Source organism: Mesoplodon mirus, assembly GCF_964341445.2.
Source record: "Mesoplodon mirus genome assembly, chromosome: 6".
In the NCBI taxonomy this organism is placed as follows: domain Eukaryota; kingdom Metazoa; phylum Chordata; class Mammalia; order Artiodactyla; family Ziphiidae; genus Mesoplodon; species Mesoplodon mirus.
In genome coordinates this window covers 89536094-89555545 of record NC_138982.1, presented here as the reverse complement: position 1 = coordinate 89555545, position 19452 = coordinate 89536094, and the positions used below count along the sequence as shown (strand labels likewise).

At 33.7% G+C, this 19452-nt stretch overlaps 1 protein-coding gene across 3 annotated transcripts in view; it reads left to right on the top strand.

Annotated features, from left to right (window-relative positions):
• Positions 1-19452, top strand: part of NECTIN3 (nectin cell adhesion molecule 3) — a 144791-nt gene that overhangs the window by 58670 nt on the left and 66669 nt on the right. For 2 of the 3 annotated variants that reach the window (XM_082625999.1, XM_082626001.1), the window contains 4 exons: positions 675-971; positions 4154-4271; positions 8093-8244; positions 16350-18167. In XM_082625999.1, the coding sequence (XP_082482125.1) occupies positions 675-971; positions 4154-4271; positions 8093-8244; positions 16350-16930 (1148 nt within the window). In that variant the 3' untranslated portion in view covers positions 16931-18167. Of the gene's footprint in view, positions 1-674; positions 972-4153; positions 4272-8092; positions 8245-16349; positions 18168-19452 lie in introns of those variants that run through there. The other variant, XM_082626000.1, reaches the window with a different exon arrangement.

Sequence of the window (19452 nt, the reverse complement as noted above, 5' to 3'; positions counted from 1 at the left end):
CCCCTGGTGGCGCAGTGGTTGAGAGTCCGCCTGCCGATGCAGGGGACACGGGTTTGTGCCCCGGTCCGGGAAGATCCCACATGCTGCGGAGCGGCTGGGCCCGTGAGCCGTGGCCACTGAGCCTGCGCGTCCGGAGCCTGTGCTCCGCAACAGGGAGAGGCCACAACAGTGAGAGGCCCGCGTACCGCAAAAAAAAAAAAAAAAAGAATCCATCTGCCAATTCAGGGGACACGGGTTCGAGCCCTGGTCCATGAAGATACCACATGCCGCAGAGCAACTAAGCCTGTGTGCCACGGGCTTAACAGTGTAATAGTAATAGTACCTTTAATCTCCTTTCAGAGTAGTAGTACCTTTAATCTCCTAATGGAAATTATGATCAAATTTGCAGGAACTTTTTTTATATACTAATTTTGGGGAAAACTCATTTGTCCCTGTAAAGAAAAGTGTATCTTTACCAGGGAGAGCCATCTTTGTGATGGTTATGTAAAGTCTTGCTTTTTGTTTGGCCTGGTTCATGATCTTCTCGTTCCAAGAACCCAGCTGCTGTTGGCATTTAGTGTGTGTGTATTTTATATGCAGTTGTCTCTAAGTTTATGAAATATGGCTAGTTGTGGCTTGGAAGGAGTAAATATGCTTTTGATTGAAATGTAACTAATTTTTTTAAATTTAAACAGTTGAACCCACTGTGAGCCTGATAAAAGGGCCAGATTCTTTAATTGATGGAGGAAATGAAACAGTAGCAGCCATTTGTATCGCAGCCACTGGAAAACCAGTTGCACATATTGATTGGGAAGGTGATCTTGGCGAAATGGAATCCACTACGACTTCTTTTCCAAATGAAACAGCAACAATTGTCAGCCAATACAAGCTTTTTCCTACCAGATTTGCTAGAGGAAGGCGGATTACTTGTGTTGTAAAACATCCAGCCTTGGAAAAGGACATCCGATATTCTTTCATATTAGACATACAGTGTAAGTAAAGAATAACATTTGCCTTTTAAACATCATGCATTTTATTTTAATTTTCTCCCTTTAACATAATTCTGTATCAAGCTGTCTTTAGTTTGAATATTTAATATTCAGATATTGTTATAGATTTTCCTTGTTGACATTTTTTCTTAATTAAAAAAAGAATATTTTCATGGCAATTCCATTTAACCAGAACATATTTATGTTTGTAAAGACAGACAATGATTTTAAAGTTGCTGTCCAGCTTAAAATTATTTAGGCTTGTCCTTTTTAGACCTTAAAAATAAGCTAGACTTAGGTGAATTGTGGAAATTTATACCTCAGAATGTGCAATACTTGGTGAAAAACAGCTCCTTCTCCAATCCAATTAATTTAGCTGTTATTCATTTTTATTGATGCTACCCATGATGTTTTCAGCAAGGATCTTTTACTTCCTAGATGCATTTTAATTAGTTTGAAAATTTGTGTTTTTTCAGTATTATTTCTAGTCTGATTTTATTGATCATGTTGTAAGATCCTCATAAAGGTAAAACAGAGTCATCATTGGGATAATAATAATCTTAGATAAGGTTCAAACCTGGCCCATCTTGTGCTTTTATTTTTTGGTTAAGGGATACTCTTGTGTGTATGTTTGTGTGGATATGTACGTGTGTGTATATACTTTCCCCTCTTCTATAAAGTTTCTCATTTTTGATACATTCTTTGTGTAGCATTTTAAAATTTTGAGCAAGAGAAAAAGTGACGGTGCAGATAGCATATAGCAAAGATAATGAAAATTAAGTAGGTTGAAGATAAAATTAGGAGAAGTGTTTAGGTTCTGGTGTCATTTCTGTCCATGCACAGATCATAAATCTACGTAGGTTTTTGAAGGAAATGTTCTGTTTTTTGTTGTTATTGTTTTCTTTGATATGACATTCATGGAATTTTACACATATTCATTACACTTGGTGTAATTAATGGTTTTTAAAACTAATTCTAAGGATCTTCTTAAATATTTATAGGGTTAAACTTGAGAAGCTGTATTATATGGATGTTATTACCATTGTATTCTTGAGTGCAAATACAGTCCTAGTAGTAGTCCCTCGGTATCCATGAGGGATTGGTTCCAGGACTCCTTCAGTTACCAAAATCCAAGGATGCTCAAATCCTTTATATAAAATGGCATAGTATCAATATTTGTATGTAATCTACACACATCCTCCCATGTGCTTTAAATAATCTCTAGATTATTTAAGAATAATACCTCAAGAATACCTCAAGAATTATTCTCAAGAATAATACCTAATACAATGTAAATATTATGTAAATAGCTATAAATTCAATGTAAATACTATGGAAATAGTTGCTGGTATGCAGCAAATTCAAGTTTTGCTTTTTTGAACTTTGTAGAATTTTTTTTCGAATATTTTTCAACCACAGTTGGTTGAATCCACAGATGCTGAATTCATGGATACAGAGGGCTGACTGTACCTTCTTTTCTCCTCACTTATTTGGAGAATCCAAATAAAATTTTTCTTCTTTTTCTTTCTTGCTTTTACATACTTTTAACATTTCCTTTTTCTTTTAAAATTTACATCCTGGTTGTAAGTACCATTAATATTTTTCTCATATTTTTTTCTTCCCTGTGTCTAATAATGACTGAAATTTTCTTCAGTATTTATACTATTATTTTTTGTTTGCCTGAATGAAATTCTAAATGTGTAAAAATATTTCTCCTGATGTAAAACTTTATAGTTATGGTTTAGATTTAGTGGCCTACTCCTAAAATGTTCTCAGAGTATTCTTTTCTCCTGTTAATTGGGCCCTCTGAAACATGTAAACAAAGCTTAAGGAGATAAAATCTTATATCCAAAATTCATATCTCAAAATTTGGAGGTATTCTTTGGGGATACTTTACTACCTAATCTCTCCTCCTTTGAAAATAACTTAAATTCACAGATATCTGTACTGTTCTTTCAGTAACATTTTTTATTACCAATTTTAAGTTAGAAAAAATGTTTGTTAATTCTTTGTATTTATAAGAGGCAGACTTTTTTTTTAATTATTAAGGTAATTGTACCTTAGTATAAAAAGTTTAATTTTTTACTACTTTTTTCTGTAAACCTTGCTTGATTGACTTCAGGCTTCCCTGCAGAGTTAAAGACTGACCTGTTCTCTCTCTAACTTCCCATCTGGCCATGTACTTTTTATCTAGTTTACTTGTATAGCTCACAGAAGGATGGAATGTCCCTGTACCATACGTAAATAGCATTTCTTTATCTTTTCTCTTAGTATCCTATTCTTTTCCTTCTTGGCCCTCATAATGGATTTTAGTTAAAGTTTTTAAAATGTCATCTTTCCTGTTACCATTAGAATATAAGTTTTGTGAATACAGAGTCTATATGTATACTAAACATCTAAAACAGTGCCTGTCACTTAATAGGAGCTAAACAATGGTGGTTGAATGAATGATTAGTATTGGATTTTACAGTTTGAAGGTATAAATTTATATTGATGGTAGATGTGGATAATTGCTCATTTAGCTAATTATATTGCACATATGCTAAAAGACCTTTGGGTACTTTTAGGCCATGAATAAAAATTTAATGTTTTAGAGTAGTTGAGCCCTCAGATAATTTACTTTAGTTGTGATTATAATCTTAGAAAGTTTGTCACATCTTTACATGCCCAAAGGATATTAATTAATTGTAATATAAGGAATCTTATTATTATTATTATTATTATTATTTTGTAATTGACTTGGTATCTCTTAGGGGATATTTCCTTATGAATTAAACATTTCTTTAAAGACAGTTTCATATAGTGACTTGGTACTTAAATGCCATGTCTCATCAAATTACCAACTATATTTTCTTTGTTCATATACCTCTGCGTATTTCATAACAGGACTCTTACATTTTGCTTTTGGTGATTATAGGTTTGTGAATATTCTTACATTGTGTCCGTGATAACTAGAATTGTACATGCTTATAGCTGCCTAGTGTTTGGTGCTCATTGTCCATTCATTCAATCATTCTTTTAGTCAACCAGTATTTACTGAGTACTGTATTCCTTATTTCTTATGTATATGAGAGAAGGGAAATACACCACTTCTAAAGTTGTGTATTATGTTAACGCTTTATCGTTGTGTATTGCATCTATCATAAACAAAAGATAATCTGTTGTATAATGCATTTATTTTATAGATGCTCCTGAGGTTTCAGTAACAGGCTATGATGGAAACTGGTTTGTAGGAAGAAAAGGTGTTACTCTCAAGTGTAATGCTGATGCAAATCCACCACCCTTCAAATCTGTGTGGAGCAGGTAATAATGTTAGATACTTCTAAAGAGAAATTATTTAAAAGTCAGAAGTATTCTTAAATGCATATTGGAAGTTGTTTTTATCAGTGTAATATATGATTACACTAAGAGCTGGAAATTAAATTAAGGGTTTCTAAGTGTTTTTCTGCCCCACCTCTCCCCACCTTCCAGCCCCCGCGATTGAGGCTACTTTGGCGACATTAGCAATTCCTTCTGGTGTTTATCATCATCGGTCTTAAACTGCTGCTGCTTAATTTACTAATCTTTAACACTGTCTATTGACTTATTATGAAAACGAAAATTTAATTTTATATCTACCCCTTCACACGTAAACATACTCATACACATATTCCTGACCTTCATCGTCCCAATGAAATTAAGCTACTTTGAAATAAACTGTGTAATCGTTGCCTCCCTATGACAGGTAAATATTATTTACTGAGAGTTAAGTAGTATACTGGAATTTTGTTTTCTTTTGTTCCTAAAGCTGTTTGTTTTTCCTGAGGCTAATAATTGCTTCTTTTTACTTGTGTAGTTTTCTATCTGAATATCCTTAATTCTCTTTATCTGTGGAATTTCAAACTGCTATTCTGAGGTTTGCTTTTGTATTTCTCAGTGTTTGCACCCCTCCCCCCACGCCCCACACCTCTCGGTCTAGAGAATTGTATCTGTCAACTGTGGATTCTCTTTGCTTCTCTCCTCTTCTTTCTTTTTTTTTCCCCTTGGTCATTAACCCTGCTTTTTTGTTTGTTTGTTTGCTTGTACTGGAATTCCTATTTATTGTATACTAAACATTCTCTCTTACTTAGTTTTCAGTTTTTGTTGTTCTCCCAAGATTTCCTCGATCCCTCTGCTCCACTGATTGAAAATTTTCTTTTGACATATTTTCAGTTTCTAAGAGTGTTTTCTTATTCTCTGTTCATTTTCATAGCATCCTTTTCATATTTTATGGATATAGTATCTTCTGGTTTCTTCCTAGAGATACTAGAATTATTTCCTCTGCAGAGTTTTTTCTGCTTCTTACATATTGTTTCTTTTTTCCTCCAGGTTCTTTTTTTTGTTTGTTTGGTCTTTCATTTTGTAGATATTTCTTAATTTTCTCAGTTGTCCAGTCATTTCACAGTGATGCATTAAAATAAAATGCTGAGTGGAAACTCTTCAGCATTTTATTTTAAGTGGGGAGTGCCTACTGGGTAGATTCCACTTCGAGTGATCAATTAGAGAGGAGTTTATTTCACTGGGGGAGCTTCAGATATCAGTTACTGAAGAGGAGAATTCTTTTTTTCATGGCCATTCAGTTTATTTATTGAATTAACCTTCATTATTTTGCCTAAAACATAAATGCCTGGTATCTGTATGGAGTTGAGAGGAGTCTGTTTTTTTGTTTCTTTCAACTTTCAACTGATCTTATATTTAGCCCTCTGCCTCACCCTGGCCTTCTGCAGTACAGTGAGTCAAACTCCAGATCTTGGGTTCAGTGGACCACATTTGCTGCTTCCTCATTCATATGCCTCCTGCAAGCACTTCTTCAGCCAAAAGCAGAGCTTTTCAGTCTTGGTACTGTTGACATTTTGGGCTGGATAAATCTTTGTTGTTGGAGGCAGTCTTGTGAATTGTGGGATGTTTAGTGGCATCCCTGGCCTCTATTCTCTACAGCCAGTGGCACATACTCCCCCCGCCCCCAGTTGTGACAACCCAAACTGTCTCAAGACATACCAGGTATGTCACCTGGAGACAGAATTACTCCTGATTGGGAAACATTGGCCTAAAGCATATATTGTTTTCCCCATCTGTTTTCTGTCTTCTAAAAGTTTGTTGAAACATCTGATGAATTCTACCTCCTGTTCTCTTTCTCCGCATTGGTTTTTAATAGTTTGTTCATTCCTTTAATCTTACTTTAGGTGGTATTTTGTGGGTGCAAGGAAAGAGTATATTTGGTCAATCTATTGTCTTTAAGCAAAGATAAAGTTTTAAAAGTAGAGAAGGCCTTCCATTTACATTTTCTTCAATGTGGGAAGAAGGCATTGGTTAAGATGTGTGATAGGGTATTTTTAAAAGTCATACAATTCTGAGTTCTTATCCTGGTGTCTGTACTTGGAGATGTCTTTTTTAAATAAGTTATTTAACCTTTCTAATCCTTTGTTTCCTCATTGATAATGGTACCCCATAGAGTTTTTGTGAGGGTAGAGACAGTGAATATAAATCATGTAACATAGGTACAGGAGCATGGAAGGTGCTTAGTGTGTCATTTGTTGTGAGTTTAATATGATATTTAGATTTTTCTAGCTTATTTGAATAAACAGCTTTAAAGGATTATAAGCCATTTTTATATTTCTCAGAATTAAAGTGGTTAGAATTTTGGGCCCAAAGTACAGAGCTAACTGGTAAGTACATAGACTTCATATTCATTCTTATACTCCTAGAAAAAGGGTTTACCTTTTGAAAGCTGATGCTTGTAAAAATGTTCTTTCCAAAGTTCTCTTAAGAAGAAGATATGGGGTTTTTGTTCTTTAAACCATGTAAGAATGTTACCTTTATCCTTTAATGCAAATTAAAGTCATAGCAACTGTAAAAGATTTTACTGATTGTTCTTTTATGCACTTGAGATCACAGACCAGAATCCTTCCATCTGTTCTCCAGTGTTGATTTGCTGCTTTCTACCTTTTCATTGTTCTGTGTTCTTATTACCTTTATAATTAGTTGTTGGTCTCCTAATAATGTGCTTAGATCATTGAAAGCAAGGACCAAATCTTATTTACCTGTGCATTTCAGCAACACCAGCAGAGCAGAATATGGTAAATAGTAAGTTCTTAGTAATTAAAATAATGGATTGCTGAGTGAATGAATGAATGCACTTTTTGAAAGTCTGCTTAGCTCAAACTATAGTAGTAGTTGAGTGCCTGGGTTTACTTCACTTTTTATCCTCTTATCTTAAAAAATAATTTATGGGCTGTAAAAACACTTTCAAAATAAAGACCTATTGGTTTTTTTCCCCCCATGGGTATACCCTAAGGTTGGAAAAATGAGGTATAACAGTATACTTAGTTCCATTGCAATGAATGGTTTTAGAGTTCTTATAGTGGGATTTTATTCCTATTATGGTTTATAATAATGTGTACACCAGATAGGACCTTTTAACCCAATTAGTAGAGAAACCATTTAAAAAGAGTTATTATTGATACCAAAGGTGCATTGGTTTTTTTTGTCACAGATGCCTACCTTATGAATGAAGTTATTTTATAAGAAGACCCTTGTTGGTGCTTTAGAAATTAACCATCTTTGGATGGGGCACAGTATAGATTTATTTGTTCCATATTAAATGTTGCTCTTTAAATATGTTACAGAAGGTGCTAAAACATTATCATGTACTAAAATGATGACTTTTCATTAAGAAAGTTGTAGATATATCATGTATAGATGCATAATTCACTGAGAATTATTTTAATTCTTTTGATACTATGGGTATGTCTTCAAATAATGTATATTTCTAATTTTCCAGTTTTCCAAATATAATTCTTTAAAAATCACATATTTTTTCCTCTCCTTCCCTCCTATTCCCTCTAATATGTTAGCCTAGCTTCACTTATATGAATTGATATGAATTGATATTTTGAAAGAATGGGTATTCTTAATGGACTTTATCAATTAATTCATCTCTATTAAAATGAAAATTCATAACATATGCTTTTATTTCATAGTGACTTTTACCTAAAGGATACTGATTCTTTCACTGACAACTAGGAAATATAATGTCTTATTTAAATAGCTGTCAATGAGTAGAATCTGAAGATATTTAAAGTAATTTTGTGCCTTTTAAAATATAGGTTGGATGGACAGTGGCCTGATGGTTTATTGGCTTCAGACAATACTCTTCATTTTGTCCATCCACTGACTTTCAATTATTCTGGTGTTTATGTCTGTAAAGTGACCAATTCCCTTGGTCAAAGAAGTGATCAAAAGGTCATCTATATTTCAGGTAAGTTACTGTTTACTCACAAAATGAGTTACTTAAATTATTTCTGTAACAACAATCATAACAATAACACTATGATCTAGGCAGTAATTTATACTTGTGAAGATGCATATTCCTCAGTGTGAGGTTTTCCAAATAATCTAAAAGAGATATAATAAAGCAACTCTACCTGAAATACATATGTAAAGTGGCATTCCATTACTTAAAAAATGTCAAAATGTCTCTGCAATAAGTTCATATACATTTTAAGACCTTATACATATAACTAATTTTTCAGTTAAATAGTATTAGATATTCTTTTTATCGGTAGTGTGTACCTTTCTAGGTTCTTTCATATTTACACCAAGAATAAATGTTGGATTTTTTTGTTTGTTTTTGGTAAGCTACTCTGCACATGTGTCTAATAAATAAAATGGGATATCAATTTTGATGAACCTCTTATTAAATATCATTGTCACTCAATATGAGGCTATACCATATAGAGTTACTAAGAGGTGAAGTAGGAACACTACTGAAAATGTTCCAATGAAATAAAATTTAAGATGTGTTTTATGGTCAGTCCATAAGCCACTAAGAACTTAGATTTTATTCATTCCATTTGTTTCACTGTGAATGTTTTTATCAGTTTGACTGAGTATATATTAGGGTATTTACAAAACATAGTTGGAGCCAAAAATATATTTTTCCTGGGTGTAATAAATAATAAATTATCAATGGAATGCTTATTTATAAAAATTATATAAATATTTTAAACGTCTCCCTCCTGACTATAAGAATGTAGCAATCTTCGTGTCTAACAAATGGAAAGAGGAAAAAGGAAGAGAATCTTGAGAAATGGAGGTTTGTATGGTAATTAGATAATAGGTAGTTAAGATTTTTTTCTTTTTTCAGTCTAAAACTAAATTTTTCTTAAATTGAAGTATAGTTGATTTATAATGTTTCATGTGTACAGCAAAGTGATTCAGTTTTATATATGTATAGATATGCTTTTTCAGATTCTTTTCCATGATTTTAGAGAAATTTTAAGCTTGCATTAATGTTACATTCTTAGTCCTTCTGTGATCACTTAATCTAAGAACAGTTTCCCATATTGTTTTCTCACGGTGTTTACCACAGTTTGTAGTTGTATGCTTATTTATTTACCTATTATCTATCCTCATATTTCAAAAATTTGTGTTTGCTTTTTTTTATTACTGTATACTCAGCACTTAGTGCCTGGCACATGATACACAATTTTTTTTTTGCATGTATCTCACAAGAAGATTAGAGCTTTGTACATCTCTAGCTAGTCCTTTCTGCCAACAGCAGTGCTTTGGTGTAAATCTATTAGTATATTAGTCTCTCTTTCTTCCCTTAGAGGTTTTTTTATTTAAAAAAAAAAAGGAATCTTAAAGCCACAGGAAATCCATATTTAAAATGTGGTTACCTAAGGACCGATTACTTTTTATTTTTGTTGTACAAAATTTGGTGTGGGATATTACTTGTAAATCCTAGGCTCAGTGTGTTCTAAGTATGTAATCATTTAAATATCAAGGCTCAATTTTGGTGTCTTATCTATTGGTGGTATGTTAAATTTATGTCTTTGGTATTCTGGGTCCATTTCCCAGTACTCGTGACTTGTGTGTCCCACTGCCTCTTAGTGATCATTAGCCTCCTATGTAGAAGTATAATATGCATTCAGAACTGAGTTCCTCATCTTTCTTCTGCCTCTTGCCACCGAATCTCTTTCTCCAGCAGTCTTTGTTTGCCTTTTCAGTTATTGGTAGCTCCATCCTTACATTTGCTCAGGGCATGAAATCCTTGATACTTACTCCTGATGTTAATTTTCCTCTCATACCCCACCCCATCCATCAACAAATTGATGTGAGCTCTCTCATTATGTTATATACAGAACCTTACCAATTCTCCACTTTTGTTGCCAGTATTCTGGCACAAACCATCAGGCAACCCTTACTTCACTATAGAACAGCCATTTAATTTTCCTACTTTTCAATCTGTCATCAAATGAGCAGGCAGAATAATCCTTTTAAAGGGCATGTTGGATCACGTCAGTCCTCTCCTCCAAACCTTCCATGGACTTCCCATTTTGCCCCCAATGAAAACCACATCTTTACAGTGATTTTTTTTTTTTTTTTTTTTTTTTTTTTTTGCGGTACGCGGGCCTCTCACTGTTGTGGCCTCTCCCGTTGCGGAGCACAAGCTCCGGACGCGCAGGCTCAGCGGCCATGGCTCACGGGCCCAGCCGCTCCGCGGCATGTGGGATCTTCCTGGACCGGGGCACGAACCCGTGTCCCCTGCATCGGCAGGCGGACTCTCAACCACTGCGCCACCAGAGAAGCCCTTTACAGTGATTTATAAGCTCTGTACATGTTATGGCCCTAGATTATCTCTCTGAGCTCACCTCTTATTATAACCCTTGTACACCTGGCTTCAGCCACCCTGGCCACTTTGCTGTTCTCTGAACAGAACAGGCACATTCCTACCTCAGAGTCATTGCACTTTCTGTTTCCACTGCCTAGAATGTTCTTCAGATATCCTCATACCTTCAGGGAAAGAGGTATTTGTTCAAATATCACCTTCACAGCCATATTTAAAATGGAAACCTCGGGCTTCCCTGGTGGCACAGTGGTTGAGAGTCTGCCTGCCGATGCAGGGGACATGTGTTCGTGCCCCGGTCCGGGAAGATCCCACACGCTGCAGAGTGGCTGGGCCCGTGAGCTATGGCCTCTGAGCCTGCGCATCTGGATCCTGTGCTCCGCAACGGGAGAGGCCACAACAGTGAGAGGCCCACATACTGCAAAAAAAATAAAAAAAAAAATTGAAACTTTTCTCTTCTCACCCCTTTACTACTGTCTGTCATTCTTCTCTGCCTTATTTTTTCTCTGCGGTACATATTACCATGTGACATACTACATATTTATACGCTTGCCTGTTTTTACCCCCACTAGAACATATTTCCTAAGAGGGCAGGAGTTTTGTGTGCTTTAATCAATACTGTATTCTCACCCTCTGCAGCAATCTTTAGCGCATAGTAAGTGTTCAGTAAACTTTTGTTGCATGCATGAATACATTTGAGAAGAAAATAATCAGGAAAGAATAAAAAATTCAGTCTGCATTTATGTGAATTTATTATTTTTTTGACAGAGGTACTAATATACCACTGATGATAAAATTTACACATTTTAAAATCAACCTCTACTAAGTCTTATAAGAGTGGAAACAAAACTTTGAGTAAACATGAAAAATCACAGTTAATTACTACCACTGAGTACTTCAGAAAAAGATAGCATTATATGAGATGGTTTTTGTTAAGTAATCATCAAGAATTAGACTTTAATTTTCTGTCCAGTCTTTAATACAGTATACTGTACTGAGTTTAGTTAGCTCCTCTATGAGCTTCTTAGTGTATATCATGTATCCTAGATATAAATTGCTTTCCCCAACTGATTATTAAAGCCTACTAGTAGGCTTTTATCACAATAAAAGGCCATAACTTATACAGTAAATGATCAGAAAGTTAATCTTTATCATTGTGAGTTATATGTACCCATTTTCCTCTAGGGAAACATTTTAATCTCAATAAAATTTATATTTTAAAATTTCATAAATGATATTTTAAAATATTTGTAAAAGGAATGTATGCTATGACTGGAGGCTAAAAAGTTCTACCCACAACAGAATAGAATTAGCAACTCAGAGGGAAATTATTTGAAATTTTGTTATACATTTTCCCACATTGGTATAAGTTATTGTGCAAGAGGTACAATATTCAAGATTCAAGACTGCAATATTCAACTTCAGTTATTACTCATGATGGTACAGTGGCTCTTTGTCCAGGACTAACTGACTGCTTAAAATTGTGTTTTTCTAGTTGCTTTTGGTGTGTGTGTTTTCTCCCTGATACCTCTTACGTCTCTGGGACTAGAGTAGCGAATTTTCATATATCACTTAAGTTCCTGATGCCTAAAAATCAAAGTATATTCCTATGCAAATCTTGAATTTCAAATCATATAATTTGAATGAATTTCAATCCAGACATAATATCAGATGCACTTAATTTAGCAATCCTTCAACTTTAACATTTATAGATTTTGTTTATTTAAACAATTTATATAGTCTAAAAGAAAAGAGAACCAATTCATTCAGTTTTTTTAACACAGTAATTATTAGACTAAAATATACTTTATAGCTACAGAGGCTTTACTGGACTGTTCGTTTTCCTATTTGGCAGAATTCGTTAATTTGAAAAAGAAACTTAAGAAGTTGTGTGTGGAGAACTCAGAATCTACTAGTTTATTATATTTGTTATATATTTATTTATCACATTTAGCAAAGAATATAAAAAATAACAACTGAATAAATAAGGAATGCTTATTTATTTATGGGAACGATTTGTAAGTCATGATAGATAAGTAGCTATTAGTGATTACAAAATTGTCTTCCTGCCTCCTTACACAAAGAATGACTCTCACTGTAATTATCTTGGAGCAGAGCAAGAATTGGAAAACATGAATAAATGTCCCATGTGAATCGTGATATGTCCATTGCTTAAGATACAAAATATAACGTTTAGCAATAGTCCCTCTTATTAAAAGTGAGGCTATGCTATTTTTTTAAATTAATTTATTTTATTTTTGGCTGCGTTGGGCCTTCATTGCTGTGCTCGGGCTTTCTCTAGTTGTGGCGAGTTGGGGCTACTCTTCGTTGTGGTGCGCGGGCTTCTCACTGCAGTGGCATCTCTTGTTGCGGAGCACGGGCTCTAGGTGCGTGGGCTTCAGTAGTTGCAGCACGTGGACTCAGTAGTGGTGGGTTGCGGGCTCTAGAGCGCAGGCTTAGTAGTTGTGGCGCACAGGCTTAGTTGCTCCGCGGCATGTGGGGTCTTCCCGGACCAGGGCTTAAAACCGTGTCCCCTGCATTCGCAGGCGGATTCTTTTTTTTTAATTTTTTTTTATTAGTTTCTGCTTTATAACAAAGTGAATCAGTCATACATATACATCCGTTCCCACATCCCTTCCCTCATGCATCTCCCTCCCTCCCACCCTCCCCATCCCACCCCTCCAGGCGGTCACAAAGCACCGAGCTGATCTCCCCGTGCTCTGCGGCTGCTTCCCACTATCTATCTACCTCATGTTTGGTAGTGTATACATGTCCATGCCTCTCTTTCGCTTTGTCACAGCTTACCCTTCCCCCTCCCCATATCCTCAAGTCCATTCTCAAGTAGGTCTGTGTCTTTATTCCCGTTTTACCCCTAGGTTCTTCATGACATTTTTTTTTTAATTCCATATATATGTGTTAGCATATGGTATTTGTCTTTCTCTTTCTGACTTACTTCACTCTGTATGACAGACTCTAGGTCTATCCACCTCATTACAAATAGCTCAGTTTCGTTTCTTTTTATGGCTGAGTAATATTCCATTGTATATATGTGCCACATCTTCTTTATCCATTCATCCGATGATGGACATTTAGGTTGTTTCCAGCTCCGGGCTATTGTGAATAGAGCTGCAATGAACATTTTGGTACATGTCTCTTTTTGAATTATGGTTTTCTCAGGGTATATGCCTAGTAGTGGGATTGCTGGGTCATATGGTAGTTCTATTTTTAGTTTTTTAAGGAACCTCCATACTGTTCTCCATAGTGGCTGTACCAATTCACATTCCCACCAGCAGTGCAAGAGTGTTCCCTTTTCTCCACACCCTCTCCAGCATTTATTGTTTCTAGATTTCTTGATGATGGCCATTCTGACTGGTGTGAGATGATATCTCATTGTAGTTTTGATTTGCATTTCTCTAATGATTAATGATGTTGAGCATTCTTTCATGTGTTTGTTGGCAGTCTGTATATCTTCTTTGGAGAAATGCCTATTTAAGTCTTCTGCCCATTTTTGGATTGGGTTGTTTGTTTCTTTTGCTATTGAGCTGCATTCGCAGGCGGATTCTTAACCACTGCGCCACCAGGGAAGCCCTATGCTGTTTTTTTTTACACTAGTTGAGGAGGGGCTGGTAGGTTTGAAAATTTCTAGAACTGCTGACAAAATAAGATTTTTAAATAGATTTATTTTGGTTACTCTTTTTTTGTTGTTAGATTTTCTGAAAGTTTTATTTTGTTAAATCTCAGTTAAATACACAGTAGATGTCCATTTGTGTTCACATAAAGAACATTACAAGTAGAAATAAATGTCAGTGATTTTTTCTTTTTAAGAATACTTCGTAAAAATGTACAGTTATGTATCATATTTGGTGAGAGCTCAGGTGTACATGTACTATTCTGAGAAAATTACCACTTCATTAAGAGCTATCAAAAACTTTAAAAATTTTATGTGCACAAAAATGTGTGAATTTTAAATCATTAATTAGGTGATTTGTGCTTTTGTTTAAACATGCTGATGCCCGTTTATTATAACACTTTTTCCTTTGGGAATCATTGTAAAGATGACATTTAATATTTAAAACTTCCATTAGTCCTACTCCTCAGAAAATACATGAGTTGTTTTATAAATGATTAATTTTTAGTCTGTTTCTTTAATATCCTGGTTCTGTGAGGTTGGATTATATGAGGCTTTACTACTTTTATAGTAGAAATGATCCTGCAATTTCACAATTTTTTTTTAAGGTTGAATTTGTTCTCACAAATTAAAACTCTTCTTTGATTCATTTACTTACATATAATATGATAACTAATTCACTTCAAGGTACTTGACTGGATTGCCTGTTATATTGGTTTAAACTCATAGGAAATTACTTATAATGTACTTGTTACATTTTACACTGTACTTGCTAAAGTTTTACTACATTCTGTACATATGGCATTCCGTGATGAAACCTGTTTCAGTAAGTATTTTTCTTTAGCTTGTAATTTTAGAATAACTTACCCCATGTAGATTTAGTATTTTTCTAACAATCACTTTTTAAAAGCTCTGTCAGTACCACTCATTTAAAAAATAATTATAGGAGATTACCATTTGGGTCATTTGTTTTTTATCAATGAAGAAATTCAAGATTTTTAAAGTCATCCTTTCTTCAAACTCTAGAATTTTGTGTAACATGACCTACAAATACCACTTAATTGATAATTAACCAATCTTTAATTTTTACTATTTATGTTTAGTTGCTTTTTAATATTAATGGCTATTTACTCTGTAATCTAATGGCAATACACAGAATCATTTGCTCTAATATTTAAGTATCATTAGAATGTTCTCTCTAAAATATTAGCTGCTCTTTCTGAGACTCCATCCTAAAGCAATGTGACATTGAATTTTGCAGACATGGTTGAAATTTCTCAATTTCCTAAATGTTCAGATATCTTACCCATGGAGCATAGACATGATGATGACATTTTTATAACACTGTATAGTTTATAACATGTTTTTACTTTGTCTATTGGTCTCATTTGATAATAGCCCATCTGGCTAACATAGTTTAAATATGTGCTTTTTATTTTTTAAATCACTAAATAATGGTATATACTACATATGTCCTTTCTAAAAATTATAGTTTTCTTTATTTAAGGAAAATATTTTTGAGAGAATTATTAAGTCAACAGCTTATACTATGGCCACTTAACAAGAATCTATAGTTTTTCATTCTTTTAAAGATAAGTTCAGCTCTTACAAAAAGAAACTATATTAGGTAAAGATGGATTTCAAGAAAACAGATTTTAATTTTTTCATTCTTTTATTAGTTTATTCTGTTATTTCCTTGTGCTACTGGCTAAGAAAATGTACATTTGAATGATTCGATTTAATTTTTTAGTAATGATAATTCTTAAGCCAGCTGTATATAGGACACTTAAATAGTAGTCTTAATTTAAAAGAAAGTATTTCTTAGAATACAATATCACGCTTAAACTTGGAATAGAATAATTTAGGATTTACGCCATACATAACTTTTCATTCCCTTTACATAATTGGTAACTGACTAAGTGTCAGTTTTTTTTTTACATACAGAAGTATCACTACTTTCTAATCTTAAATTAAGAATGAAAAACTATTGTTACTATGAATATATTTTCATTAACTGTGCTGTCTTTTCAACTTGCTGCTGAATCAGCCTGCATTGACATTCTTTGCCTTTCTGTGTCTTGTCTATCTTTACCGTTTCCATTAGATCCTCCTACTACTACCACCCTTCAGCCTACAATTCAGTGGCATCCCTCAACTGCTGACTTCGAGGATCTAGCAACAGAACTAAAAAAATTGCCCTTCCCATTGTCAACTTTGGCAACAATTAAGGATGACACAATTGGCACAATCATTGCTAGTGTAGTGGGTGGGGCTCTCTTCGTAGTACTTGTAAGTGTTTTGGCTGGAATATTCTGCTATAGGAGAAGACGGACGTTTCGTGGAGACTACTTCGCCAAGAACTACATTCCACCATCAGATATGCAAAAAGAATCACAGATAGATGTTCTTCAACAAGATGAGCTTGATTCTTACCCAGACAGTGTAAAAAAAGAAAACAAAAATCCAGTGAACAATCTAATACGGAAAGACTATTTAGAAGAGCATGAAAAAACGCAGTGGAACAATGTAGAAAATCTCAGTAGGTTTGAAAGACCAATGGATTATTACGAAGATCTAAAAATGGGAATGAAGTTCGTCAGCGATGAACAGTATGATGAAAATGAAGATGACTTAGTTTCACATGTAGATGGTTCCGTAATTTCCAGGAGGGAGTGGTATGTTTAGCAGCCACTAAATGTGACTTAACTATGTACGATGTTTCATTCATACTAGTTGATCATTTTCAGATTGTTCATACTTTTTCTTGAGGAATAATAAGCTTTTCAACCTGATTTTCAAGCTTTTTATATTCTAATTTGACAAACGGAAATGTAAAATCTGGGTTCAGTGTATCTGAGCTGCTTTACAGTTTTTTTTTCAATGCTGTACTACTGTCTCAAGATTTAAATTTTAATGCAGAGTACTTTATTGGTCTGAGGCACACAGGTAAGAAGAAATGTCAACGTTAAATGAATGACCTTTTTGGTACAAATATTAAAAAAAAAAAAAAAACTACCTTGGCATTGTGTATTAAATGTTTACCTAAGACTATAATCTCAAGTAAAATGTTTGTTAAACATATACCTCTCAAAATTAATCACCACTAAATGATACTACATCAAAGTTGACTATAAAACTAATTCAAGAAATGTTTATATATATTTTTAGTATACAAAAAATTCAGCCTGATGAAACATCTTTTCTTTTCAGACATTATTTTATGTGTTTCTATACAAATGGAATCTTTACCTCTGCATTTTAATGAGCCTTGCCATAATTACTGTAGAGTGGCTTTTCAAAGGTATTTTGTTGCACTAAAAACTGTGGTAGTACACTCAGTGAACATGATGTGTGGAAGAGCATAATTAGCTGATCAATATTTTTGTCCAAAATATATACAAGAGTAATAAAAACATGCCTTTTAAACATGATAATTACTACAATTTTTTCATCTCTGGAGGTCAATGCTTATATTGTCATGTGAACATAGGTTTTGGTACATGAAGTGGTAGTTTTGTTTTAATGATTTATGTCCTAAATATAAGAATAATAATGAAAAGATGGTACATAGTTTAATAGAGTGCAGAGAGAGCATTTCAGTATATGGAAAACCATGGGTAAAACAAGCATTGGAGTACCGTTTTTAGAAATGAGACAAATATTTCAGCCAAGAATCTGTGCAGAGAATTTTGTAGACCATCTTGTTTTAGTCATTTATTATTGATGTTGTTCAAATGGATAAATATATAGGAAAAAAAATAGAATAAACTTGGAAATTTGAGATTTAACAAGAAAAAATCTGAATTATAGAACCAATCACTAGCACTTGCTGATGGATATTGACAAACCATCCCCCTTTTCCTCCTAAATGTATGTATGTGTTTCAAGATTTTTGTTTTTCCAATTAAAACTGGAAACATCATGAGGTCTTTTTGTTTGGTTTTTTGTTTTTTACATAATTAAGTATATCCTTTCCAAAAATCATGTATCTTTTGAAAAAGAAGTCTTACCTAAGTCTTCAAATGTGGATCTTCTTTGTTAGGTAATTAAATTGCTTCTACAGTGGAGTTGTATACAATTATAATGATGACAACTATTTTGAAGACCAAAGAATATGTTTTATCTGTTGATTCTTTTGAAAAAAGGACTGTGTAGAATTGCCTTAGGTGTTTTGCCAGGGAGTTGAAATAGAAGTTAGCAGGAGAATCATAAATTAAATAACTTATTTTGTTAGTAAAATGGCAAAGTAGGTACTTTTTTTTCACCTTCCCAACTGCTCCCTTCCCAGTCCTCATCAAATCTAAAAAAATGTTTTTATAAGTCAAAGTTCTAACGTGTTCATAGAATTTTGTAAGTAGTGAAGGCTTTATTCTCAGTGATTATAACCTAGTTTCCTTTATTTTAACTAGCAGTATTTTGTGGAAGTTTGAAATCTATTTTATTTCTCTCCCTCAAACACTTAGTATAACAGTAAAGTGTTGGTTAAGGATACAGTTAAGTTCATTGATGTCTTGTTAAAAATATTTGGTTTAAATATGGCTAACCACTGACCAATATTAAGACTCTTTGGTCCCAATCATTGGAAGAAAAACTTTCTTGATAATACCTTATGATTGAAGTGACTTTATTTTTTTATTTAAATGTTAGCAATGATATGGCCATAAGAAAGATGAGTCTAAAACTTTTTTCCATGAAAGATGAAAATTTGTGGCTTTTTTGAGCAAAACATCCTCTTTAGAATAGTGGTTTGAAGTGTCATATGAATCTGAGAAGAGTAATCCCATTTAGAATATTGTACAAATCACAACTTGAGTCTAATCCGAAGGAAATTTGCAACGTATTCCAAGAACTGTACTTTAAAATATATCTACTTAGTGATCATGAACTTTCTTTTAAATAGTGGCCATTGTGTGGTTAGGGTTTTTTGTTTAGTTTTTGTTGGTTTGGGTTTTTTTGTTTTTGCTTTTTTTTTTTTGGCAGTGGAGAGTGACATGGAACACTGTAAGTGAGTATTTGATATATTCTGCATCCTTTCTGAATCATTTGGCAAGCTACTAAAAGACTTCAGAATTTTAAGAATATTATATGATACTAGTGCTTAAGACTTTCTGAAGCATTGCACTATTGTTTACTAGAGCTTTATGTATGTTTACTGTACATAAAGACTTGTTTGTAAACATAGTCGTATTAATAACCAGTTTTTTAAA